At 46.9% G+C, this 21,764-nt stretch overlaps 1 protein-coding gene across 3 annotated transcripts in view; it reads right to left on the bottom strand.

Moving 5' to 3' along the window:
* Positions 1-15,289: 15,289 nt before the first annotated feature.
* Positions 15,290-21,764, bottom strand: part of LOC121720595 (teashirt homolog 1-like) — a 33,804-nt gene continuing 27,329 nt past the window's right edge. For all 3 annotated transcript variants that reach the window (XM_042106875.1, XM_042106876.1, XM_042106874.1), the window contains one exon: positions 15,290-20,202. In XM_042106875.1, the coding sequence (XP_041962809.1) occupies positions 16,676-20,202 (3,527 nt within the window). In that variant the 3' untranslated portion in view covers positions 15,290-16,675. The remainder of the gene's footprint in view (positions 20,203-21,764) is intronic.

Genomic DNA, 21,764 nt, shown 5'->3' with positions numbered 1-21,764 from the left:
TTATTGGAATGCATGCACCAGCCATTTAACCTCAATATGGCCGACCACGTCAAATGCTCCCGCTGAACCATTTGTGTCCCATTCATTACTACGTCTCCCGACCTCCTTCATGTCATCACAGAGAATTGAATTTTAAAAAACTCTTTATTACAATCTTAAAAATACATCAAGATCAACTTGACACTGTACTCAAAGGAAAGTTAATTTAAGTAATGTGGAATCTGTAGCTTGTCATTCTCAACAACACACATCACACTGTTGTAGCACCATTTTTCCTCAAAAACATCAGGAATCTTCATAGATTTATAAAAATGAAAATAAATCAACATACGACACCTTACAAGAATAGAAAACACCATTAGGATATCAACATCTACATCCTGCTCAACTTTCCTTTTACCATCACAGAGAGGATAGAGGAGAAGTACTGTCCTCAAACAAACAACAGAAAGGAGTGCACTGAAAGAAAGAAAGAAAGACAGAAAGAAAGAATGAAAGAAAGAAAGAAAGAGAGAGAGAGAGAGAAACACAAACTGTGACCTTGTGGCTATTGAGTATGTCTGGTGAGGCTGAATACAGGCTGAGTATTTCCTGTGTGTTTCAGTGTGAGAGATTAGCCTTCATGACTGTGATATATTGAGATGTGCAAGAGGCCCATATATACTTTCTCTCTCACACACACACACTTCTAATCTACTCAAACCCACCCATATGTACCCCTCTCACCATTCTTTTCTAGCTACTAGTTACCTTTCTAGCCTTCAGCCCTCTTTCTTCCTCCCTCTAGACAGTCTATCTCAATTTCTCTCTCTCTCTGTCTCTCTCTCCATTCAGTAATTTCCTACTACACACACACACCCCTGTCAGCCCTGCCCAGTCCTGGCTAGGATGCCCTGTTTGGCCTACGGTAGAATGTTTGATCATGTTAACCACTGCTTCTGTCACTTCTATTTATTTTTTGTGTGCAAATACATTATATATAAGCCAGGAGCTGTGGACGGTGGAGATTTATGTTGGGGCTACTGAACATGATATAGAAAATGGGGATTGATTAAAAGCCACTGATAGACCTCCCAAAACTCCAGCGGAGTGGAGAGGTAGGGGCCCTGAAGCCCAACAGTCTATTTCTCCCCCTTTGGCAGGGTCGATTGATAGCTCACAAGCTCACGGCTCTGGGTGATAAATGTGAATGTGTCGAGGCTCTTTGACAAAAAAAAAAAAGATAACAGCGCACACTGGTCACATACGCAGGTGAAGTCATATCCTGATGCGGTTTAGAATATTCAACATTACCACACAAAGAGACATTTTGCGTGCCCATAGGTTCAACGACTGAGGGGGGAGCATAAGAGCATGTTTGTTTAGAAATGATGAATCACTGGCATGGATTACAACTGAGAGTGTCGCTGGCATGCTGCAAATAGAGACATTTCACCACATCCATGTGAAGTCCTGTGAAATACAGCTATCACTTTCTTGTTGAGTGGATAAAAACAGCTGTGCCAACAAACTAAAGGTCAGTGGCAACATCTTTGCCATAGTGGCTCTCTCCGTGTCTTTTTGAGTGCTTGGCACTAGGTTGTGACGGGTTGTGGTTAGACAGTAGGCATTTTACATGGCACGCGTCCTGCAAGGCCAATCCACCCCACGCCCCCCTCCCCTCCCCTGTCCCACCCTCACTCCAGTGTCATAATGAGCCAACACCACTAATGTGAATGGAGCTGAATGCCTTAGACATGTTGGGACATTATGCTAATCACGAGATGCCATTACATCTTAAAGAGAATGGCTCCTGGGCTTGAGCTGAGACGACTTCATACTCGCTCTGGACCCTCCGTTCCCACCCCACCACCCCCGAATCCCCCGCACCCCACCCCTACCCCACCCTACTGCATTGCCCCAAACCCTCGTAATTGCTCGCTCTGACCTAGTTAGCCAGACAGACCAGCAGCTTGTCATATCAGCTCACGTCCATGTCTCAACAGGTAATGATACTGGGTGTTGCTAATTTCAGTTCTAATTGTGGTGGCAGATCTGACGTGTGTGTGCTTGTGTCTGTGTGTGTGTGTGTCTGTCTGTCTGTCTGTGTGTATATGTGTGTGTGGCCCAGACCCAAGGGTTTGATGGCTTCATGAGCGGAGCGGTCGCGTACTGTCAGTGGGTACAACGCAAACAACATGTCATAACAGACTGTCTCAGTGTCACTCCATGATAACGCCTCATCTCCAGCACCCCCTGTACACACTCACACACACACACACACACACACACACACACACTTATACACACATACACACCTATACACACTCACACACACATACACATACTCAGAGCTGTCGTTGGTGGACATGTCCATTTCATCTCCAGTGTAAACTCCTGCAGAGCTATGTAAACACATACACACAAGCAGAGACACCTCTATGTAAACAGAGACACAGACACAGCTCCATAAACGTGGACGCATAAACACTCCGATATATTAAGAGGATCTTGTGGAGCTGTCGAAACACACCCACATACCTACTCTCTCTCTCACTCACACACACACACACACACACATACTGAGTCACAAACAAATCACACACACTAATGGACAAATGGATAGAATGGCACGATGGAACTGAAAAGTGTCCTGCTTGACTCCAAAAGTATGTACAGTCCCTCATACAAAACATGTAGATTCCCCTCCGAAACATTCTTCATCGAGTCTTCCTCATATCACCCTTCCCCAGTGAAGAATCTTTTGTTAGTAAATTCATGTTGATGTCTCAAGAGGGTCATACTGCACACCTGAATATAGCTATAATATCTTATGACTTTACAGAAACCATCGGAGAATCCTCAGCATGATTTCACAAAAACACCACCACCAAAAGGTTCTAGTTAGACTAACTGTGGATTACAGTAATCTGTGTAGTTTTAAAGAGGATCCCTTCTGGGTTCCAAATAGAACCCTAACAGCTCCGTTCTCACAGCGTTAAAATAGTTTTAGAAGACTGGTCCACCGCTGTCGTGTCTAGTGCAGTCAGCAAGATGTGTGTGTGTGGGGGTGGTCAGCAAGAGGTGGGGGTGGGGTAAATGCTAGTTTGCTACAGTATGTCTGATGTCAGCTATTTAGATCTTGCCTACTAATTGAGATTAAATGGAAAAAATAGAAAGAAACTAAATAGAGAAAAGAAAGGCAAAGGCAAGACAAAATGGCGCATTTAATAGGATTATTGTTTGTTGTTTGTTTATTATGGATGGCGGATTAGAAAGTAAACTGGGGTTAAATGCGAAGAAGATTAACGTGAGTGTAGTTATCACCGTTTCATAAAATTAGCAAATGCAACAGACTGAGAGCTCATTTGCATACAGAGATAACGGCTGCATTGTTGTGCACGCGCCTGTGTTAATTAGAGGTTGTGTGAATATTGTTATGATGAATTAAACCCTTCATCATTAACACTGAGGGAACCTGCAAATGATTGTAATAAAAAATATTTAAATCAGCACTTGAAAGATTATTTACAGCGTGTCAAGATGACTGGCATCAAAGGGGAGTGAGAGAGAGAGAGAGAGGTGGGCTTAGTTTTCACCTTCAAATTACATCAGAGGCAAACAGATTTTTTATTGAATCATGCTGTATAGCAAAACATTTTTAGCTGCTGTTCATATGTGTTCAGAGTGTTTTTTTATTCCTTAAGTGGTTAATTAAGTAGGCAAGTGGTTTTGTCATTCAGTTCTAATTATCATGCACAAGTGATGATGGCTCTCCGAGTCGAAACTCTCCTTCATGAAAGATAAATAAATAAATAAATATGGAAGTAAATAAGGCTCAGGTTATGCAATAAGAACAAGGTAAAGTGAGACAGTTAATTAAGGCTGTCGCACTGTGTCAGTCTCAGTGGATAAACACTCTCTACCTCCAGAGGGAGAGAGACAGAAGAGGTGCTTCTCTTTCTTTCTTTCTTTCTTTCTTTCTTTCTTTCTTTCTCTTTCTTTTTTCCTGAAGCGCAGTGGTAATGCCACTTTCCAAAAAGGAGTGACTATGTAGTATGTGGGGAGGGAGGGAGGGAGAGAGGGATGGAGGGAGGGAGAGAGGGATGCAATACAGTCTGGGCCTGAGCCTGTGGAATGTACTGTAAATGCGTTTCTTCACACAGAGTGCTTTCCACAACACAAGTCCGACATGAAATGGAAACGGGCCCTGGCTATAACTTGTAACTGTTTGAAGAGTCGTTCATTAGGGTGTCGGACCTCCCAAGCCTGAGAGAATTTTTGTCCTCAACCACCCCTAAGGCTTCCCATCGTACCCTACTCTGCTTGTGGACAGCCTTTTAGTGGTGAGCAGAAATGTCCAGTAATGACGGGCTTTTTGTTGGTTGACTTCATTGTTTTTTGTTCACTCTCTCTCTCTTTCTCTCTCTCTCTCACTCTCTCTCTGTCTCTCTCTCTCTCTTTCCCTCTCTCGTTCTCCCTATTTCCTTCTCTCTCTCTCTTTCTGTGGCTCTTTGATTGTGCCCTCAATCTCGTCACTACAGCAGGCCCCCGATGACTGGCTTGTCTCCTAGGCTTAAACGCCTGTAGGCATAGCTGACCCACGCTCGATGCTTCTGACGACTCAAAGCTCCTTGCTTCAGGCAGAAAGAAGGCTTGAAGGGGGAGGTGTGTGTGTGTATGTGTGTGTGTCGGGAGGCTGGGCCAATGGCTTAATTTGCCTATTTTGTCGCGAGAAAAAAGGCAAACACAAGTTCTGAATGAGAGCATTTTTACACCACGTTTAATCCTGGACTGTTATGGCAATAGGGTAAAGAGGGGAGAGGAGGGGGGGGGGGGCATCCTGTCACGCTACGGGGGGCCTTTAGCATTAGTCTAGAGCACTAGCGTTAGCACGCACACAGGAATGTAGGAATGAGTGGGAAGCACTCGGATTATAAACACACATCTGTGATTGGAGCGGTACAATTACAGACACTAGATTCCAGCTGGTAAATTGCAGTTTACAGTTGTTGTTATATGTAATAAACCACTCAAAAACAAAAATGTTAAAATGGGAATGAAATCAATTCAATGAATAAAATTCATTGAACAACAATTACCAGCATTAAAACTACTAGATCCCACTTTCTATCAATTTGCTGAGAAAATTAGGAGGGAAATGAACCCCCTCACAGATGACACTAGTATAGCCCCCCTTTAACGTAAACAGCTGTTTTGTGTAGCTGGGCGTTAGTGTTTCTTTGAAGGACGGGTGCCAAACCCTAGGCAGCTTAGTGTGCGGCTTTGAAGGTGGTACCGCACAGATCCCCCTGAGCTGCCAATGAAGTGGTGATGCCAGCTGTGGGGCTGGCTGTCTATCAAGTGTCAGTTCGCCTGCTATCAGTGTCAGCCTCGGCCAAAGCTCACAGTCTGCAAATAGTGCCACCGCTGTTGCTAGCCGTGTCAGTGATGGCTCACAGCTTCACCCTGGCAGTAGCACACACACCCACACACGCGTGCGCGCACACACACACGCACACACACACACACACACAAACACACATGCAAACAGACATACACATGTGTGCAAATAGACAGATAGACAGACAGACTGACAGACAGACACACACAAACACCCCCCCCCCACACACACACACACACACACACACATTCACATACACATACACACACATGCAGTTTCAGCATAAGCACAGAAAGTCAGATCTCTGAGAGCCTTTTGGGAGGAGTGGTGTCTAGCCCTCCAGTGTGTCCTGATGGAGCTGATTGGACTGTTCTTGCCCAATTGAGCACTCTCACTTCTGCTTGTGGTGAGGGTCCAACAGAGCAGCTATGTGGGAATGCAGTACACTCGTATACACACACACACACACACACACACACACACACACATGCACATACACACACCTGAATATCTCTAGCAATGATTAATCAAAATTACATCTGTCAAACAGTGTGGGGTACTGCAATGATGTATCCTGATGTTCCATCCATTTGAGGGAGAGGGGAGAAGAGAGAGAGAGAGAGGGGAGAAGAGAGAGAGAGAGAGGGGAGGAGAGAGAGAGAATTTTTTTTTTGATTTGTCTGCCGCCGTGCAAAAATAGCCAAAGTGACAGCTGTGACTGGTTTTGTCGTTGCTGCCGCCGCCTAACGCGTAGTGCGGATTCCCACCGTGGTGAGCGTTGCGGAGAGCCTTACTGTACGTGCGGCACAGAGCCGGGCGTCCTCTCCCTGACAGTGGCGGCGGCGGATGGACGTGTGATGACAGCCCATCACGTCGGGGATGTGAGAAGACAGAGTCGGGATGGAGGGTGTGTGTGTGTGTGTGTGTGTGTGTGTGTGTGTGTGTGTGAGGCTTTGGCATGTGCTCCACCACTTCCCTAATCTCTGCCTCTGACATTGTGTGGCTGATTTAACATGGAAGCAGTGAGAGAGGGAGAGCAGAGTTGGCGCAAGGTGTTGATGGAGGAGGGGAAGGGTGGGGCAGGGGGTTGGGGGGTGCGGTGGTGTCACGGGGGGTGGGGGTGGGTGGTGGGTGGTGGGGTGGTGTCACGGTGGGGGGGGGGGGGGGGGTGGTCCTGTCACAACAGTCCCATCATGTCACAACACCGAACCACACCCTCCCCTGAGGGCCTACGGTCCCATTTGCTGCTGTGAGCAGATGTGCACGTTACTCTCTGCTCACGCTGTAACTACCCCCACCCCCCACTCCACACACACACACACACACACACACACACACACACACACACACACACACACACACCCTAGCAGTGACCACAGAAAGTGTGTCTGCTGTTCACACAGGCCTGCGCCCTCACTGGTAGAAAGAGTCTCTGACCAAAGGTGTCCGTGTGTCAGTCGCAGAGCAGCCCATTCCACTCTGAACCGGTGAAATCCTCCTTTTACTGGGGGTTCGGGGGGTGTGAATTATGTCATTAAAGCGGGGTACGCCGTTTTATTTATTGAGCAGACAGAATCAGCACTCCACACCAGCGCCCACCCCGCCCCTCCCCTTGTATATCTGGTCAAGAGAGATTATCCCGCCACACTGACAGTGAAATGACAGGCAGCGCACTAAATCACCGCCGTCTCCATACGGCGACACTGGGACTCATAAAAGTGACCCCACCCCCTTCACTATGCCAATGAAACCCCCATCACCGAGGCCGTTAAGTGGATTGTATTCCCCACCCGACCCCGGCAGCCTCTCGCTCGCTATGCCAGCGCTGTCGCTGCCACTGCCACTGCGCTCATGAATGAGGACCAGTGTGCTACTGAAATGTCTTCCACAAAGGCTGGCTAATGCTTCTGGAACGATTTTCTTTCCTCTTCAGAAAATGTTTGCAATCTGCAAACACAACATATACACAACACATAACATACAAAACATATTGTTACATACTGTATATCATATACAGTATATGTGTGTGTATAGTACATGCATGTATGTATGTACAGAACAAAAAGACACTATACCGGGGTGTCGGAGACATGGCCGACTTGTTGTGAAAGGCAACCCTGGGTGTCAGAAGCTCATTTCAACAGTGCAAAAGGCAGTTAACCTTTAAACAGATGGATAATTCCGAATGGCACTATAAAATTAATGGAGTCTAAACAACGACAGCACCCAGCCAGCCAGCGTTGCTGCTTATAGGAGTGTGTTTTCTGCGGGTTGTCTTGTCTTTTCCACGGTTGCTGGCTCTGGGATCCGGCACCTTTTAGCTTCTTGCACATGGACAAGCACAGAAACCCACTCAGTCACAACCACAAACAGATGTGGCAGTGTGTATTAGGACGGTCCCATCCAAAAGCTATTCCGTCATACGAGAACGTAGTCTGAGCATGTGTGTTTGTGTGGTATTGTGTGTGCTTTATGATGTGTTCATTGCCAAGACGGCAACACAGGCTGAAATGTTGTTTTATGTCGGATTTAGAGCATCATTGGTTTCACCGGCACAATGTGACGACCTTGTCACTGGTAAAGAAAGGCATTTGCCAAGGACAGTGGACCAGCGCTACTGTGTTTTAAAAAAAAGAAATATCCAAAACAAACAACAATGACAAAAACAACAAAGAGAAACAACAACAGCATGATGATGATATATCTGTCCAGCATTGTTTGGGGGGATAAAGCCCCAGATCCCCATGTCCAGTGTCAAGGCAGACCGGCAAAATACACCTTTTCAAATTGATGTGACTACCTGCGCTGATAGCAAGCGTGGCCGAGCAGGTCCCGTAGCCACAGGGCTTGATGGGCCAAACAGCCAGTCAACCGGCCGGGGCCAAGCCTGGCGATGGCTGGCGTCCTCGTGGAGGTCAGGTCGACCTGTCCCCGCAGTCTCCACACGGCCGCTCCCGCTGCAGCTAGTGCTTGCGGCGCTCTCCCTCTCTAATCTTGTTATTACTGCTAGCGATGGGGATTAGCACGCCGACACGGGACAGATCCCTTAATGAGGCGACTCATATGCATAATTCATGTAAAAGAGCTGTTTTGGTGGCAGGCGGGCGGGTGGGTGGGAGGGAGGGTGGAGGGGCGTTGATGGGGTGATGTTGGTGTTGGTGGTGGGGGTGGGGGTGATGGCAAGGGTTGACAAACACAGTCGTGATGGAATGCATACAAACACACAGTGATGTCTCATCAACGTTAAATGTGTAATCCACTTGCTGAAGAAACCCCCCCCCCCCCCCCCCCCCACTATCCCCCAACCCCCACCTTACTCTCTCGAGATAATTGAATTGAATTAGAACTAATGACAGCTAAACAGCATTCCACCCACAAATCGATGGGTGGAGAAATGCACCCAAATTATTGCTTCTGTTATTATTTTGTTTTCCATGCTGCGAATGATCTTTTGTTTCGCATTTCATGTTAGTTTCGAAAATGAAAACAAACACTAATGACTATATCCTGTGTTAACGCCAAGAGAACTGTGTCGGCATGGTTGCCATTTGCATTGCATTTTTTACTGCAGTGGTAGCACGTCTCATTTTCATCTCCTCGTCGGAAGACATAACCCAAACTCCTAAAACATGCCCCTCTTACCGTAGGCTAGTGTGCACCTCAGTAGGCAGCCAAGTGTTTGTGAGAGTGTGTTTGTGTCTATGTGGAGATGCACTGTGCAGGGTTATGTTTGTGTTAGTGTTTGCCGTTGTTACTTTTCAGTGGACATGACAAATGCATGACTCCGGCAGTCACAGTGTTCCCCTCCAATCTGTGCAAGCCATGTCACAGTCCCTCTCTCCTTCCCTCTATCTCTCTATCTCCGTCCTTCTCTCTCGCTCTCTCACCTCTTCCCTCTATCTCTCTATCTCCACTCCCCTCTATCCTTCTCTCTCTATCCTTCTTCCTCTCTCTGTCTCCTCCACTCTCTTTCTCTTTTCCCTACCCTTCCCCCCCCCCCCCCCACACACACTCCCTCCAGTCCATAATAACCCCCTCGGTCTCTCCTGCTAGTGCTTGTGTCCATGCCAAACAAAACACATCAACAACTCGACATGCAGATTGTGTCACTGTTTAAATTATGCGCAGCATGTCACCCTCTCCCGCGTGGGGCCTAGAGTGCCGACCGTGACATGTGTCACCGAAGCCTCGCATCCACCAGTGTGTGTGTGTGTGTGTGTGTGTGTGTGTGTGTGTCACTGAAGCCCAATATCTGTTTGTGTTTGTCATTGTTTCCCCACATTGTTATGTGTGTATGTATGCGTGCCTGCACATGTGTGTGTATCTTAGACTGAGCATTCACACACACACACACACACACACACACACACACACACACACACACACACAAACTCACTCACACACATGCTAATGACAAAAAGCCGGCCGGTCACTGGTCCCCCTCCATCACCCCACGTTAGGCCAATTGTCACTTTCTGAGGGAGGGGGCAGGACGAGATGGGACAGACCCTTGTCTTAAGAAGAGGGTTGGGGGGTTACAGAGGGACCCCACTGTCTAGCCTTAGCATAAACATTACCTCTTATGAACTTAGACGCGTCACATTGTCAAATTTTTGTCTCAAAATCAACCCCCATCCTCACCCCTGGCCATCACATCTACCATCATCATCCTCATCCTCACCCCCCACACACACACACACACCACTCCCCTTGAAGCTGCGAACAGTACATTTCTTATTTATGTTTTTTTCCATATTGCTCCATACTCCTTAAGTCTTTGTATGCAAATGCTGTCTGAGATGTCGGACCATGTGTGTCTGTCTGGGTGGATGTTTGATTGGAGATGACTGAGCACTGGACGCTGTACGGCCCCGTGATTGCCTCTCTGCGCTGGATGAAGTCAGAGCCGTGCATAAGTAATTGAGATGTCAGCATGGATGCTCGCACTCCTGCCACAAAAACGGAAGAAAACATTCCCTTTTTGAAGGTCATTTGAATAATCCTTCAATGGGGAAAGATGGAGGGAGGGGGAGAGAGAGGGAGAGAGAGAGGGGTCTGTTTTGAAAATGCATGAGAAAGCAAATGTCAATTATCAGAATCAACCAACGTCATCTTGAAGTGATGGTGCGGCACATCCTCAAGCACCCCCCCCCCCCCCCCCCCCTTTTTTTTGCGTGCGCCATCCCAGGAGGACAATGGATGAAGTCGGCCTTGCACATGTCATACACAACTCTGGCTCTTTTGTCCTGAGCCTCTGGTTCTGAAGTACTTCTGCCCCGACAGAAGACCAAATGAAATGATAAAGCGTGTGTGTGTGTGTGTGTGTGTGTGTGTGTGTGTGTGTGTGTGTGTGTGTGTGTGTGCGTGTGTGTGTGTGTGTGATGTTTGATGAGATCTCTTCATGCTTTAGAGGCCACTGTGATACAAGGTCATGCAGCACAGTAGGCTTGTTCCTCTGCGTTATGTGTGATTAAATGTGCTTAATCAATTTACCAGTTTACAAAAAATGTCCTTTAAGTATTTGTTCCTCAAATAATTTCTTGATGTGGATATTGGGAAAATGGATAATAAGGAAAGATGCAACTATCATGTAAAAGAGATGACAGTATTTTGGAAAATCATGTTTTTCTACTGTCTTACCCACCTTGTTCTATTTTTTTTCTTTTTTGTTGTAATTCATCATCTTGTGTTTTTAGATGTAACTACCAACATATTTTCACGTCTCTTAGCGGAGCCATTGGACGTCCAGTAAAGAAAATGAATGGGCTCCTCTTCCCCTTCCGCCGTCAGTCCCCGATGAGCTGGATGAGCGAACATTAAAAAGGCAGAGCCTTTAGAAAATGGCATCCCTCATGCTCCTAACCATTTCATTTTCATTGTTTTGTCTGAGGCGCTGATAAATGAAGGGGCTGGAAGCAGGCCGGCAGACTGGGTAGGCGGGCAGACGGGTTGCTCGACGCTGGCTGGCTGTTATTCCAAACCCAGAGTCCTTGTCGAGGCTAAAATCATAACTAAAAGCTTTGTCGGAGATTAATGTGCGATATCGGTTAGCTTCAGCTGTCGGCCACCATCATTCTACAAATAGACAACTTTTTCACTTGTCTCTCCGGCGAGAGAATACGACCTTGCCTTGACAAATGGCCTGCACTTCCCCATTGAAAACAAATGTGGCTAAAATGAACAGTAATGTGGGCCATTTTTACAAGGCAGGCATGTCTGCCAATAGCATAAAGCCACTGGGGACAGAACCTGACATGGGACAAAGCTTTACCACCGTTCACTGTCAACTGCTATCGGTTTAAAAGTTAAAGAAATGATGTACTTTACAACTTTGAAAGTTGCTAGAGAATTACTATATTTGAGCAAACATATACACACATTATGCAGCTCATTATTTTGTTCAAGGGTTTATCGAATTTAAGTGTTCAAGAGCTTGCGTTTTGTAGTTACTTGTTTGTGTAAAGTTCAAACAAAGTCCTTTCCATTCTGCTTGGATCAGTGACGGATCATCATAAAGTATAACACTAGTGTTGCCGGGAGACAAAAGTGCGACATTTATCACCGCAAAAAAACATTCCTGACTGACTTGAAATCTCACAATGGTTTTCCTATCAGGATACAAACACACTTTTTTTGCGAGGCACCATGTCACCGATAGCAGTGAAATGCTCTTTGTAATATTTTGTTGTCTTTCTGTCACATAGCGTTGTTGCTCTTGTTTATTTTTTCACCCCCCTCTCCTTCATCCTGGGTATTAAAGAGCATGTTTGGAGCGAGCGACGAGTTCAAGCGTCTGCACATCAAGCCACAATGGCAGAGTCTCTTTGTTTCACTGATCTCCTAGGCAGTTGCGCTCAGTACGTTACTCGGAAAATCCGCATACTTGCCATGGCACTTTACATCACACGTTTGTGTGTGTGTGTGTGTGTGTGTGTATGTTGTGTGAATTCTCTAGTGGCTTGGAGGGAACTGTAGGTTTAGTTTTAAAATACACCTGGGAGGTCTCCACTTAGTCCCTCTCATATTGACATTAAAAGAACAAACAGACTAGCGCTCCAGCGACTCACATTCCCCTCTCTGAGCTGTGAAAAGTTCCACAAGGTACCAACTCACATGCTCGGCATGTTTGTCTGTGTGCGTGGCTGTTTATATGAGACTTTTTAATGTCCTCCTTAGGTAGTGTATATATGTACTGTATGTGTGTGTGTGTGTGTCTGTGTGTGTGTGGATGTGTGGAATCCAATGAATTCACTCTTGGTCAGAGTCAGTGATGGCAGAGATGTTCATTTGAAAGGCCCCTTCACAATGATGAGAATTTTGGACATGGTACTTTATTTTTCTCTAATGAGGAACAACTGTGTGTGTGTGTGTGTGTGTGTGTGTGTGTGTGTGTGTGTGTGTGTGTGTGTGTGTGTGTGTGTGTGTGTGAGTGTTTGTGTGTGTGTGTGTGTGCTTGTGGGGTTGGGGAGGAGGGGGGTGTTCAGAGGTCTTTGTGTGAAAATGCCAGTAAAAGGTTGTGATTTAACATTTCCACTACCTCACATTACTCAGTCCTACATATTTGCCATTTAGTTTGTCGCGCCCCCTTGTGCCCCCTCCCTTTTTGATTTTTCTCTCCCCTCCACACCTTCCCTTGGCCTCCCATAAACTGTCTGATTCCTGGGAGGAGGTAGCCGCATTCACGGATGCTAAAACCTCGAGGAAATCCCGGCGAATCCTAAAGGCGCACGTTCAGCATGCCCGAAAAACACAAAAGCTATGCAAATCTCCCCGCGGCCTGGCGTTTATCTAGCCCCGGTTTCCGTTCCCGCACCGCAGGTACTGGCATTGTGTTTTTCGTCCCGATTATCACGTGTAATTTACATAGAATACGCACAGGAAACAGCACGCTGATCCCTAACAAAGCAGGGAGCGTCTGGATGGGCTCGACAGCTATCTGACGGTGAAGCAAAATTACAGGTTTACCCGCAGGGGTATTAAAACTACAAGCTTTTTTTTCCTCCTCTCTCTTCGTTTTTCTCCCTTCGTATTCCTTGTGAGCCTCGCAATCAGCTCAAAGTGTCCCGTGTTTATCTGTGTGCTATTTATTTTCCTCTACCCCCCCCCCCCCCGCACACACACACTCCTAACCCTCCACTCCCCATTTTCCACCTCCACCATCCAGGAAACTGTAACCCTTATTCGGAGGCTAATCCAGCCACTCCGGGTTTCTTTTGTGAATGAATGCGTGTATCACTCACAGAGGTGATGCTGTGTGAAATGGCCGTGTAATTGTACACTGGACAGGGCAGCCCATCCAAATGTGTGTGTGTTCCTGTTCATTTGTAGTGATGGTCCCTATGCAAGTGTGAGTGAAGGTTTTATTTGTCTGTTTGTGTGTGTGTATTTGGATGAGTGTGTGTCCCTGTCCATTCCTATGGAATGTCCTTTTGCAAGCGTGAGTATATATTTTAGAAGTTGTGTGTGTCTCTCTCTCTCTCTCTGTATGAGTGTGTTTCTATCTATTACGAGTGAATGTCCCTATACAAGTGTGTGTGTGTGTGTATCTATCTATGTGTGTTTGTGTGTGTGTGTTTATGAATGTGTCCTGACCATCACATTGGAGTGCCCTTAAGCGAGTGTGGAGGGAGTGCTCCATCACACTGCATTTTTTGGGCTGCGGCTAAGGCAGCTCCCGTTTGGCCGCGCCTCTGCGTCTCTGTGCACACCCCTGCTCTGATCAGGGGCCTCTGGGAGAGCAGGGCCCGAGTGCTCAGGGAGACGGCTCCGATGATTAAAGGTCACCTCAAGATCATCTGAGACTTCCCCCCCTGGCCCTGGGCGCTGGCGAACAATAAAACGCACTATTATCACGCCGGCGACATACACTGTTCGTCTTTGTCAGGCGAGGAAGGGGGAAAAAAAGGAGAATAAAACCTCTGATAGATGTTGAACTTCCCCCCGTTTTATGTATCGGCTTAATGTCAATAGTCATCAGACCAGATCCACAGGCAGGGTGGTGTGAGATAGAGATAGACGTTCAGTTGACTTCCAGGAAGACAGGAACAGACGACTGATGCGCTCGCTCCAACGAGACAAACACTGGCTCTTTCAGCGTGAACGCTCCAAAGACCGGTCACAAGCCAAGCATGAGGCTCGCAATACAATAAGAACACTTATAGTTTATCATCAACATCAGTTTATGACTATTCAGCCGTCAGACATCACTAAGGAGCTTGGACGTGCTAGCCTTCATTCAACAACTGTATCTTTTTGTTTGGATTTTTTTTTTTAAATCAGTTATATGAGGCATCAGCCTCAAATAAGACATGCTCTGTCCAAATTGTCTGGTAATGTCTACTGTGCAAAGTATTCAATAGCAATCAGAATCAGTTATCATCGACCCTTTTAAATGTTTTTCTTTTTGTTTGGTGTGTTTTGTGTTGTTTGAAATACATTTGATTTTTCCACTGTAATCTAATTCTATTTCTAAATGTTAAATGACTATACCAGACGTTCTTCACTAAAATGAAGCGTGCCAGTTCAGGATTCACTGGGAGCTTGTTTTTTATACACACATATATATATATATATAAATGCACTCATGAGCAAAACCACATGCAGAGGGAGACATGTTGTGTGACAGAAGAGGACACCTGCAAACTGCTGCAAATGTGTTTAGACAATCATGTACATATCAATAAAACTTCTGGAAGGGAAGCACATCTCGCTATCTGGTAAGTAGTCCCAGGAGATGCACTTTACTGGCTGGCCTGACAAATTATGTGACAGTGAACTTGGAATTGCCTATCATTTCAAAATATATTTAGATGAGTTGCATTCTACTAATTCTTTTTTATTTTATGTTTATGTTATGTAACATGAAATGTGCTGTGATATTCAATAAAAACACAGAAATGCATTATCAACTGCTTTGGGGTTTATTTTACAATTGAGAAAAATAAAATAAAAAAAGAAAAACAAAGCAAAGTTATTGGCGCTAAAAAGATCTTTTTTCCTTTTTTACAATATTGTTGATAAAACATTAAACTGTATAGTCATTGTGCATCGCTCATGTATTTTCACACCATTATCATGCATCAAACTGGATGCAAGTATAGTTATTTGTTTTCCTGTAAACCAAGCTAGAGGAGCTTTTTTCTTCTTTCCAAAAAGATGGGGAAACATTTGTGTCTCTACAGCGTATATCTATGTACAGGATGTGTTCAGTTTTTTGTTTAGGTATTTTTTTTTAGATTTTCATATATAAAAATGACAATATAAAAGTTAAAGAATGCACACATCTTAAAGTACAAATAACATTGAGCTGTTGCAAATGGCAAGATATGTCATGTGAGTTTTACATTTTCCATACTAACCATTATAACGGACTAATATCTTCTATGGGTTGAAATTAAAGCGGCACAATATAGAAAGATATTGTAACAAACCATACATTTTGAAAATTACTATTAAAGTGATACTTTACATTGAAAAGGAACATTGTCTTTTTTTGTCTTACAACAAACTTGCATACTGCACTGCAATGCCTTCTTACTGATTGATTTGAACCAAAAGCAGCAAATACAATAATTATTCAGACCGTTGGGAGAATCCTTCTCTCAATGCAACGCACAAACCAACCTCTGATCAAAACTTTCAGTTGTATAGCTGTTGAATGTCAAAAATAATTCAAAAATAAAATAAGCAGGATATCAATAAAATGAATCTGTTTTTTGTCATTGAAACAATTTAAAAAGTTCTCTTTACAAAATTAAATTGTCTGTAAGGTGCTACTTCAGTCTTCCGGAAGGGCTTCCACCATAGCTAAACAAATTTCATTTTCAAATTCTTCATGTCATATAGTCTTTTTCCTCTTTCCAAATGAATGGTTCTTTTTCAAATCCACAACTATAGTCACCAGTAGTCATTTTTAAAGAGCATTAATTGAATGAAAACTTGTTCAACATCACTAAAAGACATGCACAGATCAGGACAAATAGCATATAAATACATTACAAAATAAGATGTCAAAAACTTGGCAAGAAAAAAAACAAAAACAAAAACAAACTTGAACATAAAAAGACATGGTCCAGTCAGGCAGTTTCACAACAAAAGTAAGACTGATTTTTTTTTTTTAATTCTTCTCGTTCTTTTTTCTTTTCTTTTTCTTTTTTTTGACGGCTCAGTTTTGGCCCAGTGCAGTAAATGTGATCAATATATATTTTAGTGCAATGAAACTGGTCAGTTTACATAGCTGGCTCTCACTGGAGTGTACTGTGGATAGCTGCGTCTGCTGCCGCCGCCAAGGCTTCACACCTTCTCCTGTTTCTCCAGCTTCTCCAGCATGGTGACAAACACCAGGTGGTCTTCTGGTGATTTGCCGTGAGTCTTACTCAGGTGCAGCTTGATGGCGTGTTTGCTAACAAACGTCCGGTTGCAAAGTCTGCACTGGTAAATGGCGCCGGAGCCAGAGTCATCATCTGCCGCCGTCATGGAAGCCAGGGGGCTCCCGTACGGCAGTTTGTCGCTGATCACCTTGGAGACAGCCTGCTGCTCCCGCAGATGATCGGCCGACAGCTTCGACAGGTCCTTCAGACTGAAGCCCAGGTGAGACTCCAAGTGGCTGATGTACGCGGAGGGAGTCCTGAACTGCGAGGCACAGTCGCTGCAGAGGAAGACAGGCTGGCACGAGTCCATGTTCTTCAGGAACTTGGTCCCGCCGGTTCTCCGCAGCTGGTACTTGACATTGGCCAGCCAGTGGGAGATGGTGGTCATGGAGAGGCCGGTGAACTTGCAGATGTGCACCCGCTCCTGCGGCCCCAGGTCAGTCATGGCGAAGCGACCCTCCGGGGTCTCCCTGAGGCTGGAGGCGAACTGGGCCTGGAGGATGAGGAGGTGCTGAGGGTTCCAGTTCGACTGCCGGCCTTTTCTCTTCTGCACGGGCGAGAGGTCCTCCAGGGTGTCCTCGAACGTGCTGCCGTCCACGTCGGACTTCTCCGATATGGAGGACGGAGTGGACGACTTTGGGGTGAGCCTGCCGGTGAGGTTCTTCACCATGTCTGAAATGTCCATCAGCGCGTTCTCCCGCAGTGGAGACGAAACAGTGTCACAGAGGGAAAGCCCAGAGAGCAGAGGCCTGTTGCCATTGATGGAGCTGTTCACTAGAGAGCAGGAAGTGCCATTGCCGCTACGCTCATCACCACTAGCGTTGCTGCTGCTGCTGCTTTTGGATTTACTTAGATCTATGGGCTGGTCGTTGCTCTCGTAGAAGAACCTGTTTATGGGCTCCGGCTGCTTCACCTGTGTGGCGCTGAAGAGGGGCTTGTCCACGACACTGTTGCTGATTTTGTAGAGCATGGAGAGGGGATCAGAAGCGGGGTTGACAGGCTTGGAGGCCTTGCTGAGGTGAGTGTTCATGATGGACTGCAGTGCACTGAGTGGGTTGATGAAAGGCCTCTCTGGTGAATGGTCAGTGATGATCCCCAAGCTACTGCCGTTGGTGATAGGCGTCCGGCACGTGTCCGAGCCGTTTTTCGCATGGTTGGGGGTTTCGACCGGGCTGTCTTTGGGCTCCTTCTTGCATACCAATTCAGACTCGGCCTTTCTGGGACTGCTGCTCTGTGTCACTGTGGTGGCCATGGGAGCGGTGCCATCCTTCTGCTCTCTCCGCACGGGTGAGGGAGATTTGGCAGAGGAGAGGGGCCGGCACCGATCTCCGCTCACCATTCGCTCCTCCTTCTCCTTTTTCACAGAGGCCTTCCCAGTCACCTTTTCCACCAGCTCCTCCATGGCAGACACGTTGCTTCTTAGCGAGGGCGGCGACGACGGACTTCTGGGGGAGTGGATAACAGACCCTGGATCTGTCACAAAGGCCCTCATGCTGCTATTGAAAGCCGGTTGCATGGGAACGCTCTGAACAGATGGCGACAGCAAGGAGGAATGCTTCACACCGCCCTGGAGCTGGTAGGCGGCATGGATGCTGGGATAGCCCCCCCACGTAGGCGTACCAGTTTGGGCCTTGCTTATGGCACTGGACACTGTGTTCTCCAATGACTTGAGAATGTCCAGCCCTCCATTTGGCGTCTCATCCAGGTCCTCCTCTCTGAGGTACTTGTAGGATGTGGAGTTCGACTCTGCCCTCTCACCACTCTTCTCGTCGTCCTTCTCTTCTTTTATCTTTTTCTCCTCCGGCTCACCCAACTCCATTTTCCTTTCCTCTGGTGTCTCTTTCTTTTCCTCCGAACCTGCGGAGAGAGCTGGGGACACAGGCTGAGACTTGATGGAGGGAACGGGAAGTCTTGTGGTGGTTGGCGGCAAAGGAATGGACTGAATCTTCTCTTCCACCACAGGGTCAAACACCAGCTGCTTGCCCTTCTTGGAGGCAGAGTTTGTGACCTTGAGGAAGTGACCCGTGACCATCATGTGGGCAGTTAGCTGCTGCAAAGTATCATGGGAGCTTCCACACTCCATACACTTCAGGATCTGTGCCTTGCGGGCCTCAAACTGCCAAGTGTAACTGGCACCATTCTGGTACCCATAGCGGTTGTTGGGTGTAACATATGGGTTAGCTGCTAGCTTAGCGTCTTTCCCAGCATCGCCAGTGGACACGCCACCACCCCCCAGGACAGTCTCAGGGGAGCATGGAGCGATGAGGGGGTCCTGAAGCATGCGCTTTTTGGCTGAGGGCAGCAGTTTGGTTGCCAGTGCTGGCACGGGCTCTTTAAGAGGCACTTTCTGGTAATGCTTGGTCTTGATCATGTGGACGCTCAGGTCCTGCAAGGACTCGAAGGAGTGGCCACAGTACATGCACTTGAGCACCTTCTGGGCGTCCTCTTTGCCTTCCATTTCCATCAGTGACCGCTTGCGGGGCTTAGACCAGCGCTTTCCATTGTCTTCCTCTTTGTCTTTGTTGTCGTCGCGGTAGTGCCCAGACTCATTCATGTGCACGGTGAGGCCCACTAGCGTGTCGTAGGCCGCACTACAATCCTTACACCTGAACTTGCTGGCGCCGGTGAAGACCGAGCCGTAAAGCTTGTTGTTTTGCCTGTACAGCTGCACTGTGCTGAAGAGACTAGGCTCTGGCAGTAAGTGGTAAGGGGTTTGCTGAAATGTTTTGGCCAGGGCTGCTTGATGCCAGTCATAGGCGGCACTACCCCCATTGCTGGTGCCCCCCGCAGCACTGTTGTTACCGTCGCTGCTGGGAAGCGGGGTTGTGGCAGGGGTGCCGTTTAAGTTGCTGTTTGCGCTGCTGATCGGGAGGTTGACTGTAGCGCTCTTTCCGTTGTGATGGCTGCTGCTGGTGCTGGTGGCACTGCTGCTACTGGGGCAGGTGGTGACAGCCTTGGCGGCGAGGGCAGCGGGAGCGTGGGCCATGGCGCTGCTGGAGGACACCGGCTTGGCCTTCATGATGTCCATGGCGATGCGGGACCAGGACGCATCAGAGATCAGGTTTGCATAGACGGCTTTCATCTGAGCCAAGCTGTCGTGGAGCGCATTGCTGTTGCCAATGCTGCTGCTGTTATTGATGGAGGGGTCAGTGGCGGTGGTGGTGTCCATGCGACAGGACCCTTCCTCCTTGTCTTGGCCGTCCCTGGAGGAAGTGCTCTTGAAGTCGGTGAGGCGGTCACTGGTGTCGCTGAGGGGGGAGCCATACCCGGCGTCCGGGTTGGTGCCGTTGCTGAGAGGGGAGTCATGGAAACTGGGGGGCCCCATGAAAGCATCGTCCTCCTCCTCGTTGCAGAGGTACTCTGCATCTTGGCCGTCCAGCGACAAGCCGTCGTCGTGCAGGTGCTCCTCTTCTAAGGTGCCGGCCTTCAGCTCATCCTCTGGCACATACGCTGCAACACAGAAACAAAAGGTGGAGTCAGCAATGCAGTGATCAAATGGTTTACATTACATAACACCTAATTATTTTGCAAACAACGCCAATTTACAAACAAACAAAACAAATGCTGGTTTCAGATTTCTAGGGCAGGTAATTGGAATAGAATCATGGCAGAAAACAACAAATATGTTATTTGACAACAATGCTTCCTGTTACTGAATGATTTAGTATCAGAGGTTTTCTGATATTCAATCTCTGCTTTCACTACACCGCACTTCAGTCTTCAGCGAGGATCTCGCTTACTGTTTGGACTAAACACACACTGTGATCCTACTGCATATTTTACCCACAAACATTACAGCTCATATAAACACGACCCAAGGTCTGCACACGGAGACTGCACAACAGCAATCAGGAGACGGGATGACGTGAGGATCTAAGAAACGACGCATTGTGTCGATCACAACAAACATTTCATATTTACCATGGTCAGTGCCTGAAGCTGCTATTAAATATTCATTTATGAACAAACCAACAAACAAACAAAAACGCGCCTTGAGAGAGAGAGTGAGTGAGGGAATGAGGAGAGACAGACGGAGAGGCAGAGAGCAGAGGAGAGGGAAGGGGGGAAGAGAGAGAACAGAGAGTGAGAGAGAGAGAGAGAGAGAGAGAGAGAGGGGGGAAGAGGGAAGGGAGAGACAGGAAAGACAGCCCCTTTAGTCCTCCCTTTATCTCCTTCCTCCATGGTGAGATGGGTGTCCTAGATGCCGGTATCAGTCTCTCCTGATGAAACAGATGTGCTGTCAGCTTCAAACAGCACGCTAAGCTGTCATATCATAATCTAAGTGGACATAATACCTGATATATGTATGCTGGCACCATTTACTGCTGCCTGAGAGGAGATACAAGGGGAAGGGAGAAAGGCTAGCAGCTGCATCGGGGTGGATGGGTGTGCTTGTGTGAATGTGTGTCAGTGTGTGTGTGTGTGGGGGGGGAGGGGGGAGGGTTAAGTGTGTGTGTGTGTGTGTGTGTAAGTGTGTGTCTCCATGTGTTCACATGTTAATATTGAGAGACTGTGGCAGTGCAGTGTGGTAAATGTGTACACTGTTTCTCTTGCAGGGAGCCATGTGCAGCTGGTCATAAAAACACAGAGGGCAAACACACCCATAGGAGCCTGGGCTCGTTTTATTAGGACACTAATATTCAGATGAATAACAGATTCATGGAGCTCTATGTTAGTGTTTGAATCCCATCAGCTGACTGTTAGGCCTATTTTTGCCAATTGCCCTATAACCCCTGCTAGGATAATGAGAGGTTTTCTTCAGAGTACATTGTGTCGTAACGATCTTTGTCGTAATTGTGAAAATGTTATATAAAGAACAGAAACACTGTCTTTCTATGTTCAAGGTTTCCCATTATTCTGGAGGTTGTCACTTATTGCTATGGATACCATGGAGGTCTGTAATCAGTGAATCATGCCCGGAGTATTTTCCGGAGTATTGATCAGGTTGTGCACTGATCAAATCAGGCTTGTGCAAAATTCCAGAACTGAATTGAAACTGGCTCTTAAATTCC

The sequence above is a fragment of the Alosa sapidissima genome, chromosome 10, assembly GCF_018492685.1.
Source record: "Alosa sapidissima isolate fAloSap1 chromosome 10, fAloSap1.pri, whole genome shotgun sequence".
In the NCBI taxonomy this organism is placed as follows: Eukaryota; Metazoa; Chordata; class Actinopteri; order Clupeiformes; family Clupeidae; genus Alosa; species Alosa sapidissima.
Note: the sequence above shows the minus strand (reverse complement) of the source record. Positions and strands in the feature narration are given on the sequence as shown.